The 24,232-nt window shown below is 39.4% G+C and overlaps 1 protein-coding gene and 1 pseudogene across 2 annotated transcripts in view; both read right to left on the reverse strand.

Moving 5' to 3' along the window:
• The window catches only part of ENOX2 (ecto-NOX disulfide-thiol exchanger 2), a 321,651-nt gene that overhangs the window by 65,210 nt on the left and 232,209 nt on the right, over positions 1-24,232 (reverse strand). For both annotated transcript variants that reach the window (XM_063083160.1, XM_063083159.1), the window contains one exon: positions 9,161-9,316. In XM_063083160.1, coding sequence (XP_062939230.1) covers positions 9,161-9,316 — 156 coding nt within the window. The remainder of the gene's footprint in view (positions 1-9,160; positions 9,317-24,232) is intronic.
• LOC134367084 (thioredoxin-like protein 4A) lies at positions 17,650-24,225 on the reverse strand (annotated as a pseudogene).

The raw sequence follows: 24,232 nt of genomic DNA on the forward strand, positions 1-24,232 counted from the left end.
AAATTTGACAGCATGACCTGAAAATCATTTTATTCAATGGTTTGTTGACCATGATGTCTAGAAGATAAAGACCCAGGCCCATCTGTCTGTCCCATCCAGAATTCTTTAGCTTTGTTCCTTACTTTTGTTGTGACAATCCAGCTATGCCAAATTTTCAGTCATTTTTATTAAAAAGACAGTGGAGGAAAATCCCACTCAGTTCATACTCTTACTTTCAGGAGTTCTCAGAACCAAGGTCCCTGAGAGAGGGTTTATTTAGTTGAGATCGTAGTTAATATATTCTCTCTGTTCATGCTTACTGAAAGAACTATTTCAGAATTAATTTGACAATGTTGGGGTGACTTTACAAAATGTTTACAGCTGTCAGAATGATTTAGTTTAACAAAGTCAGTCAGATTACATACCTTTCATGTCTTTTTTTTTTTTTTTTTTTAAATACCAGTGATCCCTTCCTCAAATTCCTTGCTGGAGAGGTGAGGTCCTGAGCCAATCTTTCGGCATTTAGAGGGAAATATGAAAGACAGCACAGAGACAGAGTAAGCTCATCTGGGAAATAATTAACTAAAGTGAGATAAATGTGGCCATAGAGAGTCACTAAAAACCTACTTAATGACATGATTCTCCTTCTGCTTAAAAAAATATGCACTCATCTTATACATAAAGCCTGTTGTATCTGCCAGCTCCTTGTTATATTTATACGTATCAAAGCACTTTCCAAGCAAAATCCTACAGTACATAGCCCCCCCCAAAAAAAGCATGATGGTCATGGGTTTTTCTATTGTTGGTTTTGTATCTGCAAGGATTTATTTTGTGTAATCCGTTCTTTCTATTCAGCTCTTAACAACAATTCTCCAAGCTCAAGATTTGGAGAGCCCAACAACCAGTGATTACAGCTCACATGCAAAAAATAAATGAGTCTTGCTCATGGATTAGTCTAAGGCCCGCACCCGACTCTTATCCAGGTTGACACGCAGCTGACTTGGGAGCTTCCTTGGGTATCAGTATGTTTAGCTTCCTCACTTTGCTGCCACTGTCTGTCTTATTGGTGTGGCTAAGAATAGTCAGCTTTTCATGATGCTCTCTTTCCTTCTATTTAGTTGATAAAAGGGGTAGAGGGATTCAGGAACTTACACACTTTCTGTTAATTTTTTTTTTTTTTTTTGTCTTTTTGTAACCGGTAAGGGGATCGCAACCCTTGGCTTGGTGTCGTCCGCACCGCGCTCAGCCAGTGAGCGCACTGGCCATTTCTATATAGGAACAGAACCTGCGGTGGGAGCGCCGCTGCGCTCCCAAGTGCTGCACTCTCCCGAGTGTGCCACGGGGCCGGCCCTTCTGTTAATTTTTTAAAGTGTGTAATTTCAGGAGCACATTGTATTGGTTTTTGGTTCCATGTGAGAGGTTTAGAGGGAAAGAGAAAATAACCTAGTGAGCAGGAATCTGAAATATCCTAGTCAGGGCCTCTGGATAGACTGTAGTTTTAGCCTAAACGGGGAAGATGCTTATGCTTTTGAGTTTTTAAGAACTGGAAGGCAGTCTAGCTGTTGCACTGCCAGTGACTCTTAACTCCAGCAGCACATGAGAATCAACTTGGGAGTTCAGGAAACACACAATGCCTGGGCCCCACACCAATGAGTCTGATTTAATTAGCCCAAGGTGCAGCCTGTGCAATCGGTTTGTTGTTGTTTTTTAAGCTCCTCAGGCAGTTCTAATGTGTAGCTATGGTTGAAAACCACTGACTTAGTCTAAATTTTTGATATTACAGAGGAAAAACTTTAGCTGAGTGAGATTAAGTGTCTCATTCAAGGTCACATTAGATAGAAAGAGAAGGAACATGAATTTGGAGCAGTTAAACCTGGATTTAGATTTTAATCTATTATTCACTATCTATATGATGTTGGGAAAATTACATAACCTCTGAAAACTTCTTTTTTAAATCTTTAGAATACAGATACTATTCCTTACCTTAAAAGAGTTATTGTAGGATAATTGATAATACACTGTCTATATTGCATGTTGTACAATGCCTAGCACTTGATAGGTTCTCAATAAATAGTAATCATTATAGTGTCATTATTGTTTACTATTATAGAGCTCAGGTTTTTTGAATTCCCACTCTGGGTCTTTCTAAAGCCCTTCCACAGTCTGGAGGTGGAGTGGTAGCTAAGACCTGGACTTCTAAATTCCTAGCTCCCTTGCTTTACCTAGATCTGTAGATAAGCCTGGGTTTGAAAAGAAATCACTCTTATGGATAAAGGAATCCACAGCTACAAAGGCATACATGGCTTTGACCACGGAACACAATCCAGCCACTTACTACGTAGGTAAAGAATTTTCAAGAGTATCTGTATAATTACAGCTATGTTTTCAAATCAAAGGCTGTAGAATAAAATCCTCCTTGAGAATAAAAAAGCCTTCTGAAGTTTACTATTTAATGGAATTAGATGGTAAGTGATCCTTTTGTGGAGCAAATATCACCTTTTATATTATTTGAGTTTACATAGATCTACCTTAAGGTTCATTGAGAGACTATAAGGAGTGTCTGGTTACTGCTGCAGTTACATATGACACTGAAAATGCAAAGGCCCCTTCCCCTGACTACATTTGTGGGATTTAAAAATTCTGTGACGAAGTCATCACCCTATTTAGATGTTGTGATTCTTCTGCAGTGACTGTCTGCTAAGTAAAGAGACATAAAAGTCACAAAGAGTAATGTCAAGAGTGCTGGGGATTTGTTTCTTTTCCTTGGGTAAATGTAGAAAGCCTCTTTGATAGCATTTGCTGAGATTTAGGTATATGTCACCAAGCAAGGCAATGGGCTATACTATCTTCCTTAATGGATAGTACCCTTTCCTTAATTAACAGCATAAAGCACTTTGTTGTCTGGGCCTGATTTTCTAATCCTACTAAAATACGGTGGTCAGGGCACGCACAACAACGATAACCCCACAGGAGAGCAAATTCAAAGCCCATCTATTAATCAGGCAATGTGCTAAGCTCTGTAGCACCCAAATCACCACTCAGGATGGAGATGAAGAAAATTTACATATAAAAAGATTCAAGATAACTGGGAGTATAAAAACTCTAATTTCTGGTAATGGAAAAGGAGGAGCTTCTAGAAATTCTAATTACATCCAAGCATCCACTCTGGGGAGCTGCGTTGGGGCAAATCAGCATTAGGATCAGAGTCATCACTGAGCTTTGAGAAATGAGGCAGGGACTAACACAGAGGACCTATAAACCACTTGCACCCTGATTTTCAGAGGAGCATCACAGATCATTCCGCTAGTTTCCAGAATTTATATACCGCAAAGTCTTTGGGTTGATTTTATTAGATAGCCCAAGACAATCAGCAGGGGTCAGGTGTATTTTAATGTAATCTCAACTGATTGGAAATAATCAGAAGACTGGTGAATTTTTAATTAATGCTCAATTCACCTACTTTCTCCAATTCTCTTTATAGAATCCAGCCCTGAGAGCCAAAATGGGGCCTACCCATTTTAATATGGTAAAATGAAAAAAACTGCTCCTGGGTGTTTTCCCATGAAGCTGGACACAAATAGAAGATGATATTCTACCATTTATTCCCCATTCACTATTGCTCAGTAGACTCAAAATGTAATCTCTCCATATAAAAGTCTAGTAGCTGAAGTAAAACAAAAAAATCTCTGTAAAATTGACTTCTCTGGAGAGATGGTACTGCCTTCTTCTCTCATCATCAAAAACTGCTATTTGGAAATTCAGTAAATTTCTAATAGACACCCTGTGAGAAAAAAAATTGTGCTGCAGAGAGCTTTCTTTTGCCATATCTCCAACTCCTAGGAATCAGAGGATGTTGCTTCTAGGACAATGGGATACGTCCTCACCATATATCTTTAGGAGACTGGTGTTTCTTCTGCTCCAGTCTAGTTTTATCATTTGAATTTTTAGACCAGATCTGATTTTGCCTAGTCTAGATCAGAGAGGTTAAGCTATTTATCAAAGATCTCATGGCTGTTTAGTGGTAGAGAGCTGGGATATGAAACCAGGCCTGTGTGACTTCAGAGCTTGAACACTTAACCATAATGCTTTACTGCCTGCTCCAGTGAAGGTGCAAAGCTCTATGTGTTAACTGCTAATTTGCTCTTGCTTTTCCTAATACACATTGAGGGGCTTTTGCTTAGGCAAATAATTATTGTGGTAGCTACATTTTTAATGTAGAGAATCATAATTTTAGAGCTGGATGAAGCCTTAGAGGTATTTAGGCAAATCTAACACAATATCCTTACTTTTACAGACAAGGAAACTGAGACCCAAGTAGGTTATATGACTAGCCCAAGATCCCATAGCTAGTTAGTAACAGAGCTGGGAATAAAATACAGTTCTCTTGATTTACAGTCAGGCAGTTTGTCTGCTATACTATACTACCATTTTTTAAATACATTTGATGTAGATTCACCTAGAAAAATTTAGTAGGAAGTTGGCTATATGTGTCTGAAGCACAGAAGTTGGCTGAAAATAAAGACTGGGAAGTCATTAGGATGTGGTGGTAATTACCGCATACTCTCTTGGTTTGCTTTCTAGACCTCTGACTTTTCCTTTTGCCATCATCCATCCATCCATTCACTCCTCCTTCTATCATTCAACAAATACTTATTGAACACCTTGTATGTCAGACACTTTTCTAAGTGCTAGGGATAAATCAGTGAACAGACAAAAATCTTTGCCACTGTATGGTTTATATGCTACACATTACATAGTTTGTTAAAAGCTAAAAAGTGACATGTAAAAAATAGAGAGGGTAAGTAGGATTGGGAATGTGGTGGGGAGAGCTGCTTAGGGTCACTGAGAAAGTGACATTTGAGCAAAGACTTGAAGGAGGTAAGAGAGTTAACCATGTAGGTATTTTTTGGGGAAGAGTATTCCAGGCAGAGGGAAGAGCCAGTGCAAAGGCCCTAGGATGGGAGAGTGCCTGGTGTGTTCACAGAACAGCATGGAAGTTGGTGTGATTGGAACAGAGTGAGTGATGGGAAGAAGAGTGGGAGATGAAGTCAAAGAAACAATGTGTGTGGGGGGGACAGATCATATAGGACCTTCTATGCCATTAAAATGACTTAAGCCTTTATTATGAGTAAAATAGACATTAAAGGGTTTCGAGTAGAGGAGTGACATGATCTGGCTTAGGTTTTAAAAAGATCATTCTGTCCTGTTTAGAATAGACTATAGGGGACAAAGGTGAAAGAGGAAGATGAATTAGAAGGCTATTGCAATAGCTCAGAAAATGAATCATGGTGAATATAAACTGGATCACAGCAGTGGTTACTGTGAGAGGATTCTAGATATATACTTAGGGCAGACCAACATAATTTTCCATCAGATTAAATATAATGTATGAGAGGAAAAAAAGTAGGCAAGAGTGACCCCTAGGGTTTTTTTTCCCCCCCTAAGTTTTGGGCTGAACAAGTGAAAGGATGCAATTGCCACTGCCTGAGATGGAGCTGGTTTGGGGGCAAATACTATGAGGAGTTTAGTTTTAAACATATTAAGTTTGAAATGTCTATTTAACCATTAAGTGGAGATATCAAGCAGGCAGTTGGATATGAATTCAGAGATTAGAGGCTATGTTTGAGCTAGAAATGTAAATTTGGATATTATTGGCATATAGATTGTTTTGTAAGCCATGAGTTTGGATGAGATCATCAAAAGTATGAATGTCGATAGAGAATAGGTCCAAGGACTGAGCCCTGGGGTTCTCCAATGATAACAAGTCAGGGAGAACAGAAGGTTATCATCAGCAAAGGAGACTGAGAAGGAGCAAACAGTGGGGCAGAAAGAAAACCAATAGTATGGTGTCCTGGAAGCTAAGTGAAGAAAGCATAGCACTGTCATTAGGTCAACTAGGAATAGAAGTGAGAACTGACCATTGGATTTAGCATTGTAAGGTCATTAGCATTCTTAAACAAGGGACATGTTGATAGAGGGGTACAGGTAAAAGCATGAATAAAGGGGATGTAAGAGAAAAAAGAACTGGAAACAGCTAGTACAGATCAAGTTTTTTGAGGACATTTTGTTGCTAAGGGGTGTACAGAAATGCAAACTCCTGTTTCTCTTTTAAATTTTGAGATGTTGGAATTCCTCAGGGTGCTGTATGTGGTCTTCTTCCCTTATTGACCTCTATAATTTCTCTGGGTGGTTTCATTCTTATACCTTCAAATGACTTAAGGTTTCAAGAAGGATGAAAGGGTCAATAGAACTAAATATAGCAGAGACATAAGGTAATTTAAGGACTAAAAAGTATCCATTGGATTTAGCACCCAATATTTAAGTTGAAATGCATTAGAGTCATTCACCGTGGTTTTAATTTCAGGATCTTCCATGTGGAAGTGTTCCAGGAGAGGGTACATCGGAGCTGTGCTGGAGGAGAGTGTGAGGAGTGTGATGTCAGGAAGCAGTTGAACCTGACTAAAGGGCAGGTATGTGGCAAGTAAAAATAATGGACTGAAGACAGTCAGAGGGAGCAGACCAGAGAAAGTTTTTTGAGGTCAGGAGTTGGACTGTGAATCTTTGGGCAATGGGAACCTCAGGATAATTTTACAGTTCTGTATATATGACGAGCACTTGGATGAAGTGTCAGGTGGGACAGAGGGGAAGGAACTGATGGCAAAGATACTTTCTAACAAAGCAACAAGACTTAGAAGCAGACTGGATGGTGAATAAAGAGACCATGAGAGTCCCTGAATCACAGGACTTTATCGCTAAGAGGAACTTCACAGACAGGAGTGCAAGAGAATGTACTTGAGATAAGCAGGAGTAAGTAGTAGGGTTTATAATCAAGGCCTTATCAGGCAGGGTTGGTGGGCTCTGGAAAAGACAAGGGGTTCTGTCACTCAAAATCCCTGTTCTTTCTGTCTTACCCTGCTTTTCCCATCTCACCTTCACAAAGCGAAATCTTGGGCTGTTAACAGAAATGGCACTTTTGTCATGCTTTCAGCAGAGAACTAAGGGAAGGAAGTGCTTCCGTTAGTATTCTCCCCACCCAATTAACCCGAGCCCTCTTTTAACAAAATTCAAGTTCTAGAAAGCAAATAGAACACCAGTTTACTTTAAGCTGTGTCAGGAGTGTTATTTTTGGATTCAATTCCAGAGCTAGGTTCCTTCCCAGAAGCCATCACTTTACTGGCACTAATTGCCCTGTCAGCATTCTTAATATAAAGATGAAGAACTAAAGGATTGAGTGTTGAGGGTAAAATGTTTCCCTCAAACTCTGTGGCCCTTCCAACTCAGAACTGAGAAGGCATGCTTGCAGGCAGGGAAAGATAAAAAATGTATTTGTGAGATGTTTGTCTGGTTTTTTTACTAGAGACCATCAAAAGTCAGAGCATCTTTAAGCCATATCTTTCTACATTCTTTTAAAGACTGCTCAACAATGTGGTCTATGTGTCATAAACAAGGCATCCATGCTATTCTCTGGAAATTTAGAAACTGAACATCTTGTAAAGCGATCTACTGCACCCAACCCAGACATCACAGGTTATGAGCCATCATGTTAGCTTAGACTTCTTGATCAAGACAATGAGAATGTGGGGCCTGCTGATGATGCAATAAATCAATGATTATATCAGCAGGATTCTATCTTTTCATAAGCAGGAGGTTTTAACTTTGGTAATGCCTAAATTCATGGCTTTTGATATGAAGAAGGTACTATCAGGGATGTACAGCTTTCTCCAATCCAAAAACCACACACTAGAAGAAAGGGAGAAAAAAAGCCATCGCTCATTTGTGGGGACAGTGAAACAGAGTAAAAGACAACGCCCTAACAGTGCTGTTCATTCACCTAGGCACTAAACACAAGTCCAGGAATGGCCATTTGAGGTGACAAGTAAGGCCTACAAAGGCATCTTAATTCTCCACTCCCTAATTCTCTTTGTGACATGCTAGCTCTTCTCTCAATATGATCCTCTGAGATGCTGGTGTCCTTGATTTCTTATTGGTCTGAAAGGATGCACCCTACTGATAATGAAGTTCAAAAACCAGAAGAAAACATTAAGATCATTTTTCGCTAGCAAAAGGGGCCAAGATGATCTGTCCAACCAACCCTGACTGATTCTAAAATCCTCTCGGTTATGAGCAGACCATACTAACTAGAATCTTGCCAGGCCTTGATTCCATGATTAACTGATTCCTATTTAAGACAGGAGATGAAATATTCATCTGAAGTCACATGTTAAAGGTTCATATTTATCTTGATAAAGCAAGTTCATTTGATCTAGGGCCTAAACCCCTTAGTGTGTCCCTTAACAAACAGCTTTCATCTTCGCACTATAGTGGTGGCTCCATTTGTATGCCACCCAGCACAACTGCAACTATGGAAAAAGCATTAATCAGGCTTGGGTCACATGCAGAAGTAGGTTCTAACTATTTAAAGTGTATAAAACCCCAAATGGATCTGGGAAAAAAGTCTAAGTCAATTATTTTGACTACATTTTAACTGAAATCTGGCCACCATATCTTTACAGATGTTTTAAAGCAAGTCTAAGGAGAAGCCTACTCAGTACTGACAAGACAGATCCCTAGATCATTTCCACATGATCTGCATTGACTGGATGGCTAAAAGTAGTTTGACTTAGTCTCAGTATTCCTCTGCCCTTCCAGTAAGTTGAACCACACCTCGCTGTGTATTGCAGCCCATCAGTTAAAAAGCAGTAGTTGAAGTGATGTATGAATAGCTGGTAGCAGTCGAATAGCTGATGCATGAATAACTGGTAGCAGCTGGTAGAATATAGCACCAAATATATATTCTCATGTGCCTCAGGTAGGCTCAGACCACACTCTATCTTTGCCATTGCCAGCATGTGGGCCAGTTACGAAAAGGAAAGACTGCAAAATGATAGTGTTGAGCAATTTGTGTCAGGTGCCTCCTTCTGTACTAACACACTTGGATTCCTTACCAGACCACATTAGAAACATGTATCATTTGTACTGCAACCAGCACACAAAAGTCTACTGTTCTGTGCATAAAATTCAGGCCTGCCTAGTAAGAGAAAAATTTCCTGCCTTCTGTTTTTTAGGTGAAGCTTCTGAACATACATCTATAAAGCCCTTAGGTATTCTTTTGAAAAAGAAGAAAGCTTTCTTATATACCAAAACATTGTGACTTGTGTGGGAAAAAAAAACAGACTATTACTTGGATTTGGAGGAAATAGCGTGCAGCTTTTACAGTGTATGATCTCTTTTACTACTGGCATATCTGGAGGAATTGGTGGAGGCACTATTCCCAAACCAGGCATCATTGGAGTAATTGGTGGAATTCCAGTCATTATTCCAAGAGCAGGATCAAAGTCTAAAAAAGGAGAGGAAAGAGAGAACAATAAATGTCACCAAGCAAGGTCAAGTGGAGGCAGAATGTTACCTTATAAACTTTAAATCAAAGGTCTTTCTAAGACAGAGGCAAGGTATTTTTAAAACATAGTACTTGGTATTCCCAGGTCTTAAATATTATGTTATAGTTATGCATTTTCCTGACCAGTGCCTACTTCAGTCTCTACATTTCATTTTGACATCCAGGGTCTTTCATAACATGACTGCACCTTGTCTATTGATCTCCCCTCCACAAGTTTCTAACACACACCCTCTGCTCCATTCCGACAAGGCTTCTTGCAGTCCCTTGTACATATTTCCTGTCTTTTCATAGTACAGCATGGTGTTAAAGCACACAGTTTGGGGGATCAGACAGACCTGGGTTCTAATTCTACCATTTGCTTAGCAGGATGAACTTCTATTTCCTCTTCTACAAAATAGGGTTAATATCACCTACCTTACAGGGAGCTGTGAGGAGTAAACAAAATAATGAATGTAATGTGCATAGCACAGAAAGGCTCAGTAAATAACTACTTTCTGTGCCTTTGTTAATGTTGTTCTCCCTACCTGGAATCATTAGAGCCTCTCCAAATTCTCCCCATGCTTCAGGCCTGGCTTATATCTCACCCTCCTTGAAGAGGCCTTCCCAGATAATTCTGGTTCATTCTTAACTCTGTGTATAAAAACTGTTTGTTCTACACCCGTTGTCACTGAATTTTATTTTATTTTGCATCATCCTTTGTTTCATTCAGGGATGCCGCTAGGATGTGTGGCGCCTGTCTATATACATGATTTGATTCATCCCAAATTAGCATCAACAGCATTCTGGTGGCACATCTCACATGATAACATGAAAAAAATACCACACCAGTCAGCTGGAGTGATTTACTTGCCAAGCTACTCTTCTGGAACCAAGACTTGGAGGATTCCATAAGCATGAGTACTGAAGCTTCTTGGAGCATCTAGTTGATCCCACATGTGGGGTAGGGGATTGGAGAGGATCCCAAAGGAAATAAATGGGGACTGGGGTCCACATGGGTCCAGTTTCAGATTGGGGCTCTCCTTGCTCAGACAATGCTGCCAGCCCTGGTCAGTCCAGACACTAGAAGGAAACTTAGAAAATATCAAGAAAGGTGCTTCTTATGACCAGAACAGAGACAGGGCATGCTCTGGACTTGCAGCTAAAGGAGGACTTAGAAAATATGAAGATAAGGGGTGTAGGCTCAGACAGGGGCCTTGCTTGCCTGGGTCTAAGGGTAGCATTTATTTCATTGTTTAAATTTTGTCTCTATATCAAAATGCAATTTCTTTGAGACAAGGGTGTGTACTCTACTTTGTCTTCCCACCTCCCACTCCTGTCTTCACTATAGAACCACGCACAATGGACTGCAAACAAAGAAAGTACTGCATGAGGAGCTCTGGTAATGCAGGGCCACTTGCATAGCAGTAGCATGCCCTACTCCCAGAGAGTTCACCATGCTCACCACAATGGCTAGAGGGGCAATGCTGTAAACATGTCCTCAAAGTGGCCCTCAAGTCCCCTGGGTGGCTTTCTAAGATGGTGGATGAGGTGGACCTAAACAGCAGGAGGAACCTGTAGTTTCCATAGAAGCCAAACTTGAGGTCCAACAAGCCCAGTAAGAGTGGGTCCTGTGACTGGGTAGATGGGCAAGCAGCTGGCACACGGGCCTCCCCCATTGCAAAGCCAGCACAAGCAAGCTAGGGCATTCCCCATCCTCCCACATGCCTGTTGACCTAAGATGTCAAGACCCTGGAAATTTCTCCCAAGAGGAATTTTTATTTTTATGAAAACATTTACTTTTAGCCCTCATATGTCATCTCACACAACATGCATGCATTCTGTCTCTCCCTGCCTCCGTGACTACCATACCTCTAGTCTCCTCCACATAGTAGTTATGTGACCTTCAGGAAAGTTTTTTAATATATGTGTGCTTCCATTTCCTTTTTGGTACAAGTGGGGATAAACAATGATATTCAACTTAAAGGATGAAAGGACAGAACATATATGAATATAAAGACCTCTGGCACGATAGGTATTCCTGATAGGTAAGTTTCCTTCCTTCTGTTCAAAACATGCGATCACACACTGATAAATTCACTGATTCAGGCATTCATTACCACTTTCGAGAAACATTTGTGATAGGCCCTTGATATGTCAGGTAGGGGTGGGGTGTCTAGGTTTCCTTTTCGATCTTGGAAAATTTAAGGCCCCCGATTCCCTGTCTTCCTATGCTGTAGAATAAGAGCACTGAGAATGCAATTTATGTCTCTGGAAATTTGATTCCTTCCTTGTGCAGAAGATTTTGGAGAAATTGTTAACATTATCTTATCCATTTACAAACTGCTAATTTTTGTTAGGAAAAGATCAGATTAGATTGTGTGCCAACTAAACAATCCCATCTATTTTTCTCCTTCTACTGAAGTGTTTTTCTTCTTTTTATTGTTCTGCCTGCCTTCTCATTGTTATTCATATAGTTCTGTCACTCACAACTCTACCTTACCACAGATTACAGAAACATCAGTTCATTAAACAAGTTCTGGCACTTCGACTAAGAAGGAAATGCCTGTCTCCATGTTCTGTCTACTAATAAATGGAGACAAACAAAAAACAAATACACAGGATAAATATAACTCCTGACTGATGAACTCACCACTCTGCTATTTGGGATTATTACATTAGTATTTTATAAATTCATTTAAAAGCAAATGTATTCATGACATATGGCTAAAGCCGGAGTAGATAAACACCCCTTCTTTCTTTTGTTCAATGCCAAGAGTTCCATAGGCTACATTGCCCAGTAGGTCTTGCTAGAGGGAAGATTGTACATGACATTTCAAAGGCTCCTATCACACTGATTATTTCTTTTATCTTTGACCATTAAGTACCAAAGTGGATGTGGATTTCCAGTGCTAGCCAAAAAAACAAAAACAAAAACAAAAAAACCCACCAAAACGCACATTTGAAATCTTGGGCAGAACCTAAAAAGTCAAAGAAATACAACATTTTAAAACACACTGGGAACAGAACACCAGAGAAATTCTCTTCCCTTTTCAGTCCTTTGGTCTGGCTTGAGGAGTACTGCCAAGTATATACTGTTGCCACTTATATTAGAAATTCAAACTTCTGAAGGAGATTTGAAATCATGTAAAAGGGTTATGGAAAAGGCCAAGGTATTCCTCTAAAGTCCTTTTCACAATAAATACCCTGTTCTGTTTTGCTTTTACCATGTCTTCTTCTAGAATCCTTTCCCTACTGTCTTCTTGGCTCTTGGTATGGCCATTGGTGGAAGACCCATAGGTATGGGTTTGTATTCCCTCTTCTGATTCAGGCACTTCCCAAAGTAGTCTCAACCCACTGGAAATGCTGCAAATGCTTATGTGTTATTTAGGCCAGCTTCCTTCTCAGAGTTGCAGCTCTACCACATGATTTCAAGTGATGTTTCAGTGTAGTCTTATGCTTTCCTGCTACCTAGCAACTTGTGCTTACTCAGCCTGGCGATGTTATTATCCTCCATTCTCTTTACACATTTGAGCCAGGGAGTTACAATGGACGCAAATGTTATTTCTATGGTGCTCTCCAGTCATCTATATGTTCATCCATTCAATATTTTGATACCAGGCCCTGTGCCAGGTGTTGGGGTTGCAGAAACGAGAGAGACAAAAGTCCTTGACCTCATACTCTAGTTTGCAAACAGCTGTGTGAACTGTTACAATGCTGTATCATCAATTATTATTATCACCATAATTGTTTATTGAGTGCTTACAATGTGCTAGGCACTGCGCTAAGCATTTTATATAATCCCATTCCAATAGACTTGTGAGCTAGGTACTGTTGTTATCCTTCGTTTTATAGATAAAGAAACTGGGGCTCAGAGGGGTTTAGTTACTTGCTCAAGTTTACACAGTCAGTAAGAGGAAGACCTAGGATTCAAATCCAGCTTGGTCTAACTCTAATGCTCTTAATCACTAGACTGCCTCTCAATGTAGTATGGTAATTGTTTTAATGAATTAATATAGTTGCAAGTATAAAGTGAAGCAGGTATATTGAAAAACATGGCATATGAACAACTAAATGCTCCTATAAAATTCTTTTCTCCCAGTGTGGTAGATTAAAGGTGGATACAAATTCTTTGATACTTTTCCTACCAAGAGGTGGGGTCTATGACTCCCCTCTCCCACTTTGGATGAGCTCTAGAACTGCTTTGACCAATAGCATACGGCAGAAGGGATGCTGTATCCTTTTTCAGGCTCAGATCTTAAGAGAGATGAAATTTCCACTTTTTGTCTCTGGGAACATGTGCTACAGAAGCTTTTAGTCTTTCTTTTAGTTGTCATATAAGACATTTGACTACCATACTGGACAGACCATGTGGTCAGGGCCTTAGAGTAAATGGAGAGGGAGGGATCAAGCTGAGCTCAGTCTCTTATCTGTCCTTATCAAGGTGCCATGCATATGAGTGAAGTGTTAGGACCTCCAGACCAGCCTGCCACAAATGAGGTATCCTAGTTGATACCATATGGAACAGAGGAATTTCCCATTTGAGTGCTACCCAAATTCCTCATCCAGAAAATCTTAAAATATAATAAAATGATTTTGTTTTTAGCCACTAAGTTCTAAGGTAGTTTGCTATACAACAATAGACAAGGAGAATATCCAGCATGGTTGAAATGGGGTATGATTGGTTAATAAGAGTTAACTATTTTCAAAGAATGAAAATGGAAAGTACACTAAACACCCAAATTAGATTAACCATGATTTTTCTGAGTATTGAAAAGTTACTTTGGGATCCTGCAGGGGGCCCCAGAGTCACTGTCTTGAACAACTGTTGTCACTGTACTGTTGCTGTATGGAAGGGCTAGTTGGAACAATGCCAGATGACTGATATTCTACTAGATGTACTAAGACTACAGTTGTCTACAAAACCATCTTAATATATGACAAACACGACCCATATGCCCATTTTATGGATCAATCCTTGATATATTCTGGCAGGCCAGTCACACTGGCTTTCTTCCTGTAAAATGCAAACTACACTTCTGTGGCAGGGGAGGGAGTTGGCATCCAGAATACCAGCTACCCACTGAGTATTCATGAATTTCCACGTTTTATATACATCATCTGACTTAATCCTCACAACAATCCTAAGGGATGGACAATATTATTATTCCTGATTTATAGATGAGGAAATTGAAGCTCATAGAGGTAATACAGTAAGGCCACACAGTAGGTGGCTCTTACTAACCATGCTCCTAACCATTATTCTACACTGCTTTCCACAAAGACCATGGGTTCACAGGGGAAAAAAAAAAGATGCTCTTTGTCAGATTAAGCTTAGCATCTACCCATTCAACCCTGTAGCAGGCCTCCTATCCAGGAGGCTACTTTAGGATTGCTTATATCTACACCCAGAATTTCTTATAGAGATATTTGATACATATATTGCCACAGTGTTAGGTAACTTAGGGGCCTCTTATTAAAATCCATTGTCTCAACTTTGGGCCACATGAGAAGTTGGAATTGTGGTAAAGAACTGGAGGTAGGCAAAGATAGCAGGTAACACCTTTACTATCCTGCTTACATTTTCAGAATTGGAACCTGGTTCTGGCTAGCTGGAAGCCCCTTCACATCCTCAGAAAGGCTCTGCCTGCACTTAAATGACTTCTCCCAGTCTAAGTACCCATGGCCCCATAAAGGTATTTCCAATCTTTTAGGTCTTCTAGAGAACCTTGAGCCCCAGAAGGTAGTTTGTACTCACAGTAAAACCACTGAAATTCAACCATAGATTATTTCAAAATAAGTGTACCAAATAGTATCTGACTATATATGCACAATTAAATAATTTTATAGAAAATTATTATTCCAATTCAGCTACTCATTTCTGGGACATTATTGTTATTTCTTTAGAGTTCCTACAAAATGCACTGGAAAATTAAGAATTATGCCTGGGTATTAAATTTTAACCCACCACAGTCCTGAATGCCTCCTCTCTATTCAGATCCTTTTAAAAAACCTTTATTTTAACATTTACTTCTACATATTTGTGGGGTACAGTGTGTCACTTCAATAATGCATATATATATACTGCACAATGATTCACTTAGGGTAGATAGCATAGTTCTGTACCCATTAGCCCACCACTTCTCCTCCTCCCTACCCCTGCTGCCCACCTTTAAAAGAATTTTCAGGCAGCCAACCTGAAGACAGAAAACAGATTTCTAAGGCAGCCTAACTGAGTTGTGAGATGATATTGGACTTACCAATATCATCACCGGACCTTTCGGAAGCACAAGTTCCCAAAGTTTTGCATAATGACTCTCAAATTCTACCAAAATCTGTCCTGTGTCCCTAGAAGATCATCTGAATGCTTATTTCAGCCCAGTTGGACAGCTGAGGCAGGGCCTGGCTTATATACAATGGCAAACAAGTTAGCAAACTTGGGTGGGATATGTGGCACATTCAGTTCACAGAGGCTTCCCCCAATATGTCTCAACTTTGATCCCAAATTTCCACCAATAGAATTTTATTCTTTTAGTGCAAGATTTTGCAAATATCTACTTTCCTAGCTCGTCTGTACCCTACTCCTTCCTATTCATTTACATTGAGTTCTTGCCTTGTTAGAACATTTCACAGGTTCAGGGTCATTTCCTCGATTCTCATCCAGGGATGCTGTGCCTCTGGAGGGGCATTATTAAGGACATTTCCCACTACATCTGTGCTTCCTAGATTTCTGGACTTTAGAGATGAATAAAGTAAAATGATATATATATACATATATTTAAGATTATCAGCTTCTTAATTTGCCAAGAAAAGACTTGGGGAAAAAATAACAGAGAATCTAACCAAGGTACTATTTGTGTCGTTCATAGAAAACAGAACATGTTAAAACCAAAAATCTAGGAGGTCTGTAATCTCAGAATAAAGGGAAGTCCTTTCAATCGAACAAATTCAGCTTCATGACAAATTCACTATATTTTTAGTTTTTACATTTTGTAGTAAAATAGGGAAAATAATACCGACCGGTCCTGGGTTACACACCAGTGTTTGGACTTTTGAGATCACTCAACTATTTCACTTAGTGTGCACCCCTATATGTGAAATTCCCTGTGAAAAGTTTCTTTCAGAACTAGAATATCACACATGCACAGCATTATTAAGGGCCATGAAAAGTTTTACTTCCTTCAAGGACTGGTATATTTTCTCTTCATGGAAAATGTAAATTCTAGAAGTGATCACGTTTCCTTTTTTGTTTTGTCTGCCTCATCACAGGTGCAGCTCAACTTCAGAAACTGGGCGGGATCCTCTGACTTACACATCTGAATTTTAATTAACCTCCCTACCTGGTCTTCACCTTCTATTCTCATTTATATTATCCAAGATGATGATTTATTTTACTTGTAAATTTTTTCTTATACTATAATCTTTCTTATAAACTGCCTCAAAGTCTTTGTGGAATGAGATGATGTAACTTAATAGTTAACCATTGTCTCCATACTATATAATCTTGCACACCTTCTAGTTGTTGATAACGCTGTTTCCTTTGCCTAGACTGTTCTTAGTTCATTTTTTTCCCTGACACATTCCTATATACCCCTAGACACCTAGCTCAAATGTTACCTCTTCTGTGAACATTCCCCCCCATCCCCACCATCTACCTAGCACTCCTCCTCACCCCACCCTGGCTAAAACAATATTTCTGTACTTGTTTCTACTATGACACTTGCTACATTGTAGTGTAGTGACATTTACTTTGTTGCCTCTGCCACTGGACTCTGAGCTTGAAGGCAAGGATTGCCCAGTATGGATCTCCTTGACCTAACTCAATATATTTTTGATGAATGGATGGATGAATAAAAGAAGGAATGAACAAAATGGATGGGAAGACTTTGAGTAGTTGTCAGTCAAGAGGTAGCTCCTATGTGAGAGGGTTTTGGTAGGGAGAAAATATGGGGGTTCTAAAAGTACTGGAGTCAGTATGAGGGCAGGAATCTTTGTCTTTTTGGTTCACTGCTCTCTCCCTAGGGCTTCTCATAGTACCTTTACAGTAGGCCTCGGTAAATATTTCTTGTATAAATGAATAAACAAACAATCTTGCTTGGACCCTTCCTAATAGTTTCCATGGGGAGTCTTTTTTTTTTTTTGTAGTAACTGTCCCTATCACCATGTATTTATTTATTTCAGCTAGTCAAGGCTGTGCAATCTTTATCTCAAAGTTCCTCAAGCCCTTGAGCTTATGTACTTTTTCAAAGTCTATAAATAGTTTAAAATATTTCCACATGAAAATGGCTCTACAGCATTTATCTATACAGACTGTGACAATGAGTGCCTCGGTATCCGTATTTCGTGTAGTAGTCCTTGGGAGACATGACCAAGCTTTGGCCTTTGCAGGCACCTTAACAGATGGTCTGTATTATGTCGACCATCTCCTGTTTGCCCTTCATGACCCAGTTAATCTTGTTGTTGCCAGTACCAAAGTCAATCATGATGCGCTTGTTCCTAAAGAAAAACATGACAGTACATGGGTCGTAAAACTCACATTTTGTTGAAGTCAGGAACATCTGTAATATCCACAAGATGAATAACTGTAAAATTTTAAAACTTTTTGGTTATACTGTATAGTACCTCATCCATTTTCATACAAGTAGGGTCCCAATTGGGTCCAAACCTAATGATGACAATTCAGTCTTCCTCCAAAAGGATGGCCTGATCTACCTGCCAGCTGCTGTGTAAGTGTGGGAGCATGTATGATATCTTAGAGACTTAACTGAGTATCTCCAGGTGTGGATGTGTTCCATGGGGAGTCTTGAGAGTACCATCACTGGGTAGGATTCAAGCTTGTTTTAGAGGGACATTAATTCTAAGTGGTGTAATGTTTTCATATTATAGGCTCTTGATAAAGTGTCCACGATGATGATGAAAAGTGCTCTCCTTTCTCAAGATCCTAACTTATTTACCACTGAAAGCATAATCTATTTGTGGGAGATATTAAAAATAACGCAAACCTAAGCCCAGGCCTCCTTGAGGAGCTTGCAGAGCAGTGGCCTGTCATGAGTCATACAACCTCACTTTTTCTTTCTGTTCCCATCAGAGTTGGCCTGCTGGGTCCAATGAACCATCTTCTTAAGAAGGACAATGCCCCTAGATGGGCAGGGTCTTGCTCTGAGAATAAGGTCCATGAGTACATATATTGTAATATCTTTTAGTATGGAGGAAGCATAGTCAATATAGTGGAGACACCATAATGAAGGACTCTTCTCCTCTTTTAGGACTTCACAGGCTCTATAACTTGGCTGCTAAGGATATTTCAACTGAGGGGAAAATAAGGAAGCAGCAGGAAGTATTCAATGAGTATACCTAGTGGGTGGATCCTTGGATTCATCTGGGATGTCTGGTGGCAGAAAATATGTTCTTTGACCAGTAGGCCTGACTCTTTTGGGTGCCTCCCTGCGGGTGAAAACTTACAAACTGATCTTATTTGACCAGTTTGGCAAAGCGAATACCTTGCAGGAAAGATAGCCAGCAGCCAGAGGGGACCTCCTAATCTGTCATCATTGTGGATTAACTTTCTTGAACAGCAGCTGTACAAAATACCATGTTAGATGAAAGGAAGCTCTACCCCAAACCCCAGAGATGGCCTGTCTCTACTCTGCATTCAATGAACATAACAATTATGCCAGACATTGCCTTCATGACAAGTGCATGTCCAAGAGACTCAGCATCCATGACAGTATAGATTTTAACTCTTTGGGGGAAGTCAAGGAAGCTTATGTATCATTTGTTTCTCATCAATGCCAAAAGCCTTTTCTATTTTCACAGGCCAGATGAGACAGGACAAAGAAAAGTCTACTGGCTCAGTAGGAAACCTCCTGAGGGGCAGAAAGAAAAGTAGCTGAATTACTGAGCCATCAATGGGTGACTTCTTCAGGGAACAGGTCCATGAGGTTCATTTGCTCCCTTTTCCATTTTAAGGAATCTTGGCAGTAGGGAGAGAATTAGGGGGATGTTCTAACCCACTTGGTTAAAACACACAACATAAAAATGGCAGGCACCCTGCTCCCCAGACCTTGGCAAGAAGGGCAGGCAGCATTGGAATGGGGTGCCAACCTTCCATTTCTGTGGAAATCCGCACCAGATTTATAAGGAGCAGGCATCAGCACTGTTAAACGCATACTTTGCTCTTCACCTGCCACTGTCCAGTGTTTCGTCAGGGAAAAATTTCACCTCAGCGTTCATTATCCTTCACTGTTGTTAAACGTGGAAATGAACCATAATTCAGCTTTTTGCGAGCCATATATCATATGCAAACTTGATATGATAATAATAATACCTGAGTTAATTGAGGGATTACTGTGAGCCAGGCATCATTCTTTTTTTTTTTTTAAATTTTATTTTGTCGATATACATTGTGGCTGATTATTGTTGCCCATCACCAAAACCTCCCTCCCTCCTCCCTCCCCCCCTCCCCACACCGATGTCCCCTCTGTTGGCTTGTCGTGTCAACTTCAAGTAATTGTGGTTGTTATATCTTCTTCCCCCCGCTCCCCGGTTTTTTATTTTGTGTGTGTGTATGTGTGTGTGAATTTATATATTAATTTTTAGCTCCCGCCAATAAGTGAGAACATGTGGTATTTCTCTTTCTGTGCCTGACTTGTTTCACTTAATATAATTCTCTCAAGGTCCATCCATGTTGTTGCAAATGGCAGTATTTCATTCGTTTTTATAGCTGAGTAGTATTCCATTGTGTAGATGTACCACATTTTCCGTATCCACTCATCCGATGATGGACATTTGGGCTGGTTCCAACTCTTGGCTATTGTAAAGAGTGCTGCAATGAACACTGGGGAACAGGTATACCTTTGACTTGATGATTTCCATTCCTCTGGGTATATTCCCAACAGTGGGATAGCTGGGTCGTATGGTAGATCTATCTGCAATTGTTTAAGGAACCTCCATACCATTTTCCATAGAGGCTGCACCATTTTGCAGTCCCACCAACAATGTATGAGAGTTCCTTTTTCTCCGCAGCCTCGCCAGCATTTATCGTTCATAGTCTTTTGGATTTTAGCCATCCTAACTGGGGTTAGATGGTATCTCAATGTGGTTTTGATTTGCATTTCCCGGATGCTGAGTGATGTTGAGCATTTTTTCATATGTCTGCTGGCCATTTGGATATCTTCCTTAGAGAAATGCCTACTTAGCTCTTTTGCCCATTTTTTAATTGGGTTGCTTGTTTTCTACTTGTAAAGTTGTTTGAGTTCCTTATATATTCTGGATATTAATCCTTTGTCAGATGTATATTTTGCAAATATTTTCTCCCACTCTGTTGGTTGTCTTTTAACTCTTTTAATTGTTTCTTTTGCTGTGCAGAAGCTTTTTAGTTTGATATAATCCCATTTGTTTATTTTTCCTTTGGTTGCCCGTGCTTTTGGGGTCGTATTCATGAAGTCTGTGCCCAGTCCTATTTCCGGAAGTGTTTCCCCTATGTTTTCTTTAAGAAGTTTTATTGTCTCAGGGTGTATATTTAAATCCTTAATCCATTTTGAGTTGATTTTAGTATACGGTGAGAGGTATGGATCTAGTTTCATTCTCCTGCATATCGATATCCAGTTATCCCAGCACCACTTGCTGAAGAGGCAGTCCCTTCCCCAGTGAATAGGCTTGGTGCCTTTGTCAAAGATCAGATGGCAGTAAGTGTGTGGGTTGATTTCTGGATTCTCTATTCTATTCCATTGGTCAGTGTGTCTGTTTTTATGCCAGTACCATACTGTTTTGGTTATTATAGCTTTGTAGTATAGCTTAAAGTCAGGTAGTGTTATGCCTCCAGCTTTATTTTTTTTGCTGAGCATTGCTTTGGCTATCCGTGGTCTTTTATTGTTCCATATAAATGTCTGAATAGTTTTTTCCATTTCTGAGAAAAATGTCTTTGGAATTTTGATGGGGATTGCATTGAATTTGTATATCACTTTGGGTAGTATGGACATTTTCACTATGTTGATTCTTCCAATCCAAGAGCATGGAATATCTTTCCATCTTCTTGTATCCTCTCTAATTTCTCTCAGCAGTGGTTTGTAGTTCTCATTATAGAGATTTTTCACCTCCTTGGTTAACTCAATTCCTAAGTATTTTATTTTTTTGGTGGCTATTGTAAATGGGCAGGCTTTCTTGATTTCTCCTTCTGCATGTTCACTATTGGAGAAAAGAAATGCTACTGATTTTTGTGTGTTGATTTTGTATCCTGCTACTGTGCTGAAATCATTTATCAATTCCAAGAGTTTTTTTGTAGAGGTTTTAGGCTGTTCGATATATAGGATCATGTCATCTGCAAACAGGGACAGTTTGACTTCATCTTTTCCAATCTGGGTGCCCTTTGAGCCAGGCATCATTCTAAGACTTAACATGTATTAGCTCATTAATCCTCATAATAACCCTCTAATGTAGGTGGTATTATTATCTCCATTTTACAGATGAAGAAACTGAGGCATAAAGAAGCTAAGTAACTTGCCAAAGGTCACACAGCTAGTTAATGGCAGATAGGAATTTGAACCTAAGCAGTCTGGATCCAGAATCCATGTTCTAATCTCAGTGGTAAACTGCCTTTCTAAAATAATACAGAGAGGAGAAAAATCCGTTCACACATAACTCAAGTGATTTTATACATAGCTTTGCAAAGTATGTCTCATCCTGATGTTATTGCTTCATGTACTTTAAGACAAGGGAACTATTGAAGTAAATATCAGCATTTCTATGGCCAGGTTTCCAAAGAGTCAAGTAAGTTTCCCTGGAGCATAGCAGTAGGCAAGATCACTGAATCATAAGGTTGAAGGGGACCCTGAAAAGCCATTTCTTCATAGTCTTTAAGAGAACAAGATGTAGTGAAAGAGGGCTACAGGTAGAAATTAAAACCACTCTTGAGGTTTCAAACCTCTGGTTAGAGCTGGAGTGGGGGATCACTCATTAGAGCTGACAGTGCCTGCCCAGCACCCAAATACTTTCAATTTAAGTGGGAGCTGAGCAGCCATTTGAAGGAAACATGTATTTCTTTTACCTTGAAGAGCACATAGTACTACTAATAGTAATAATAATGGTGATAACAGTTAACTTTTATTAAGTGCTTGTTATATTCCAAGCATCATACTAAGTATATTATTTAATCTCCACAGAAATCCTGTGTGGTAGATATTATAATTATACCTATTTTACAGATGAGGAAACTGAGATACAGAGATGTCAAGTAACTTGCTCAAGGTCACACAGTTAGCAAGTGGCAGAGCAAGGACTCTAACCCAAGCAGTCTGACTTCAAGGCATGTTTTTTAAAGCACTAAGCAAGGTACTGTCTCTGCAGAAATAGCCCTCTGAGCTACAGTTAAGAAAACCTACCCCAGTTTTCTAGCCCTATTATTGACCCTAGCTCAAGCTTTGGGCTTGTAATGATTGCTTAGAGGAAATTTTGCTCTCAATGCTAGGCTTTTCTCTTCCACATTATAGATGGGTGGCTAAGTACTGAAGATTACTTTGTGAGCATAGATTTATGCTTAGATGTGGTAATTTACAAATAATTTGATATCAGTTAACATTTAGTCTCCTTGGCCTCAAGAGCAAATGTGGCCTCAAGAATTTTCCTGGCACATTTTACCCATATGGTCCAGACTGCCATAAACTGGGAATATTTAAGACAAATCAGATTGTCTGGGCACCTCAGACTACAAGCAATTGTGACTCAAGACCACTCCACGTAGAGCTATAAAATAATATATAATATTTTAGTTTAAATTCTATTATGATGAAATAATGAACACTAAATAAAAACTCATTACTTCCTTTAGCAATGTCTGTGAGAAATATAATAATAATAATAATTTTAAAAGTATTTTAATACAGTTAGGAGGAATAAATTCTAGGGTTCCACTGCACAGTAGGGTGACTAAGTTAACAATAATATATTGTATATTTTGAAATAGCTAGAGAAGATTTTGAATGTTCTCACCACAAAGAAATGATAAATGTCTGAGGTGATGAATATGCTAGCCCTGATTATTACACATTGCATACATGTATGGAAACATCACACTGTACCCCATAAATATGTATAATTACTATGCGTCAATTTAAATAAATTTAAGAAAAAGAAAAGAAAAAAAGCATTTTAATAGCTAACATTTTTGAGCACCTACTGTGTGCCAGGCATTGTGCTAAGCACAATTTAATTCTCATAACAACCCTAGGAGTTAGGTACTATTAGTCTGATTTTACAGATGAGGAAATTAAGTCTCAGAAGATATATAATTGCCCAAGATCAAATATGGACAGAAACAGGCCTAGAAGCTAGGCAGCCTGAATCCAGGGTCTGAGATATTAACCATTCTGCAATACTGGATCCTATAAGTTAACACCCACTGATCCCATATGGCCCTACTAGTCATTTTAGAAAACTAGAAGTGGAAAAGGGGAAGGGATGGGGGGAGGAAGGGAGGCTAAAGAGGAATTGGTCAATGGACACAAATGACTGAGTATTGTAATGATGAATAAGCTAACTATCCTGATCTAACCACTACACATTGTACACAATTATTGAAAATAAACGTTGTACCCCACATGTATGTATAATAAATTATCTAAAAAAAAAAAACACACACACACACACAAAAAACAACCCTAAGGGGATCCATGGTCCAATTATTCTAGCTCTCAAAGCCTCCCTGGCTGTTCATTTCTATCATAGCTGGTCTAATGGAGAAGGATGAGGTCTAGCAAACTATAGTCCATGGTATGAATTATAGTTTGGTGAAACAGTTCTTTGCCTCTGCCATATATAGAATTTAAGCTCCTTTTTTCTCCATACATTTCTCATTCACATACCTTTTTTTTCTTCATGTTTGCC

The sequence above is a fragment of the Cynocephalus volans genome, chromosome X, assembly GCF_027409185.1.
Source record: "Cynocephalus volans isolate mCynVol1 chromosome X, mCynVol1.pri, whole genome shotgun sequence".
Classification (NCBI taxonomy): domain Eukaryota; kingdom Metazoa; phylum Chordata; class Mammalia; order Dermoptera; family Cynocephalidae; genus Cynocephalus; species Cynocephalus volans.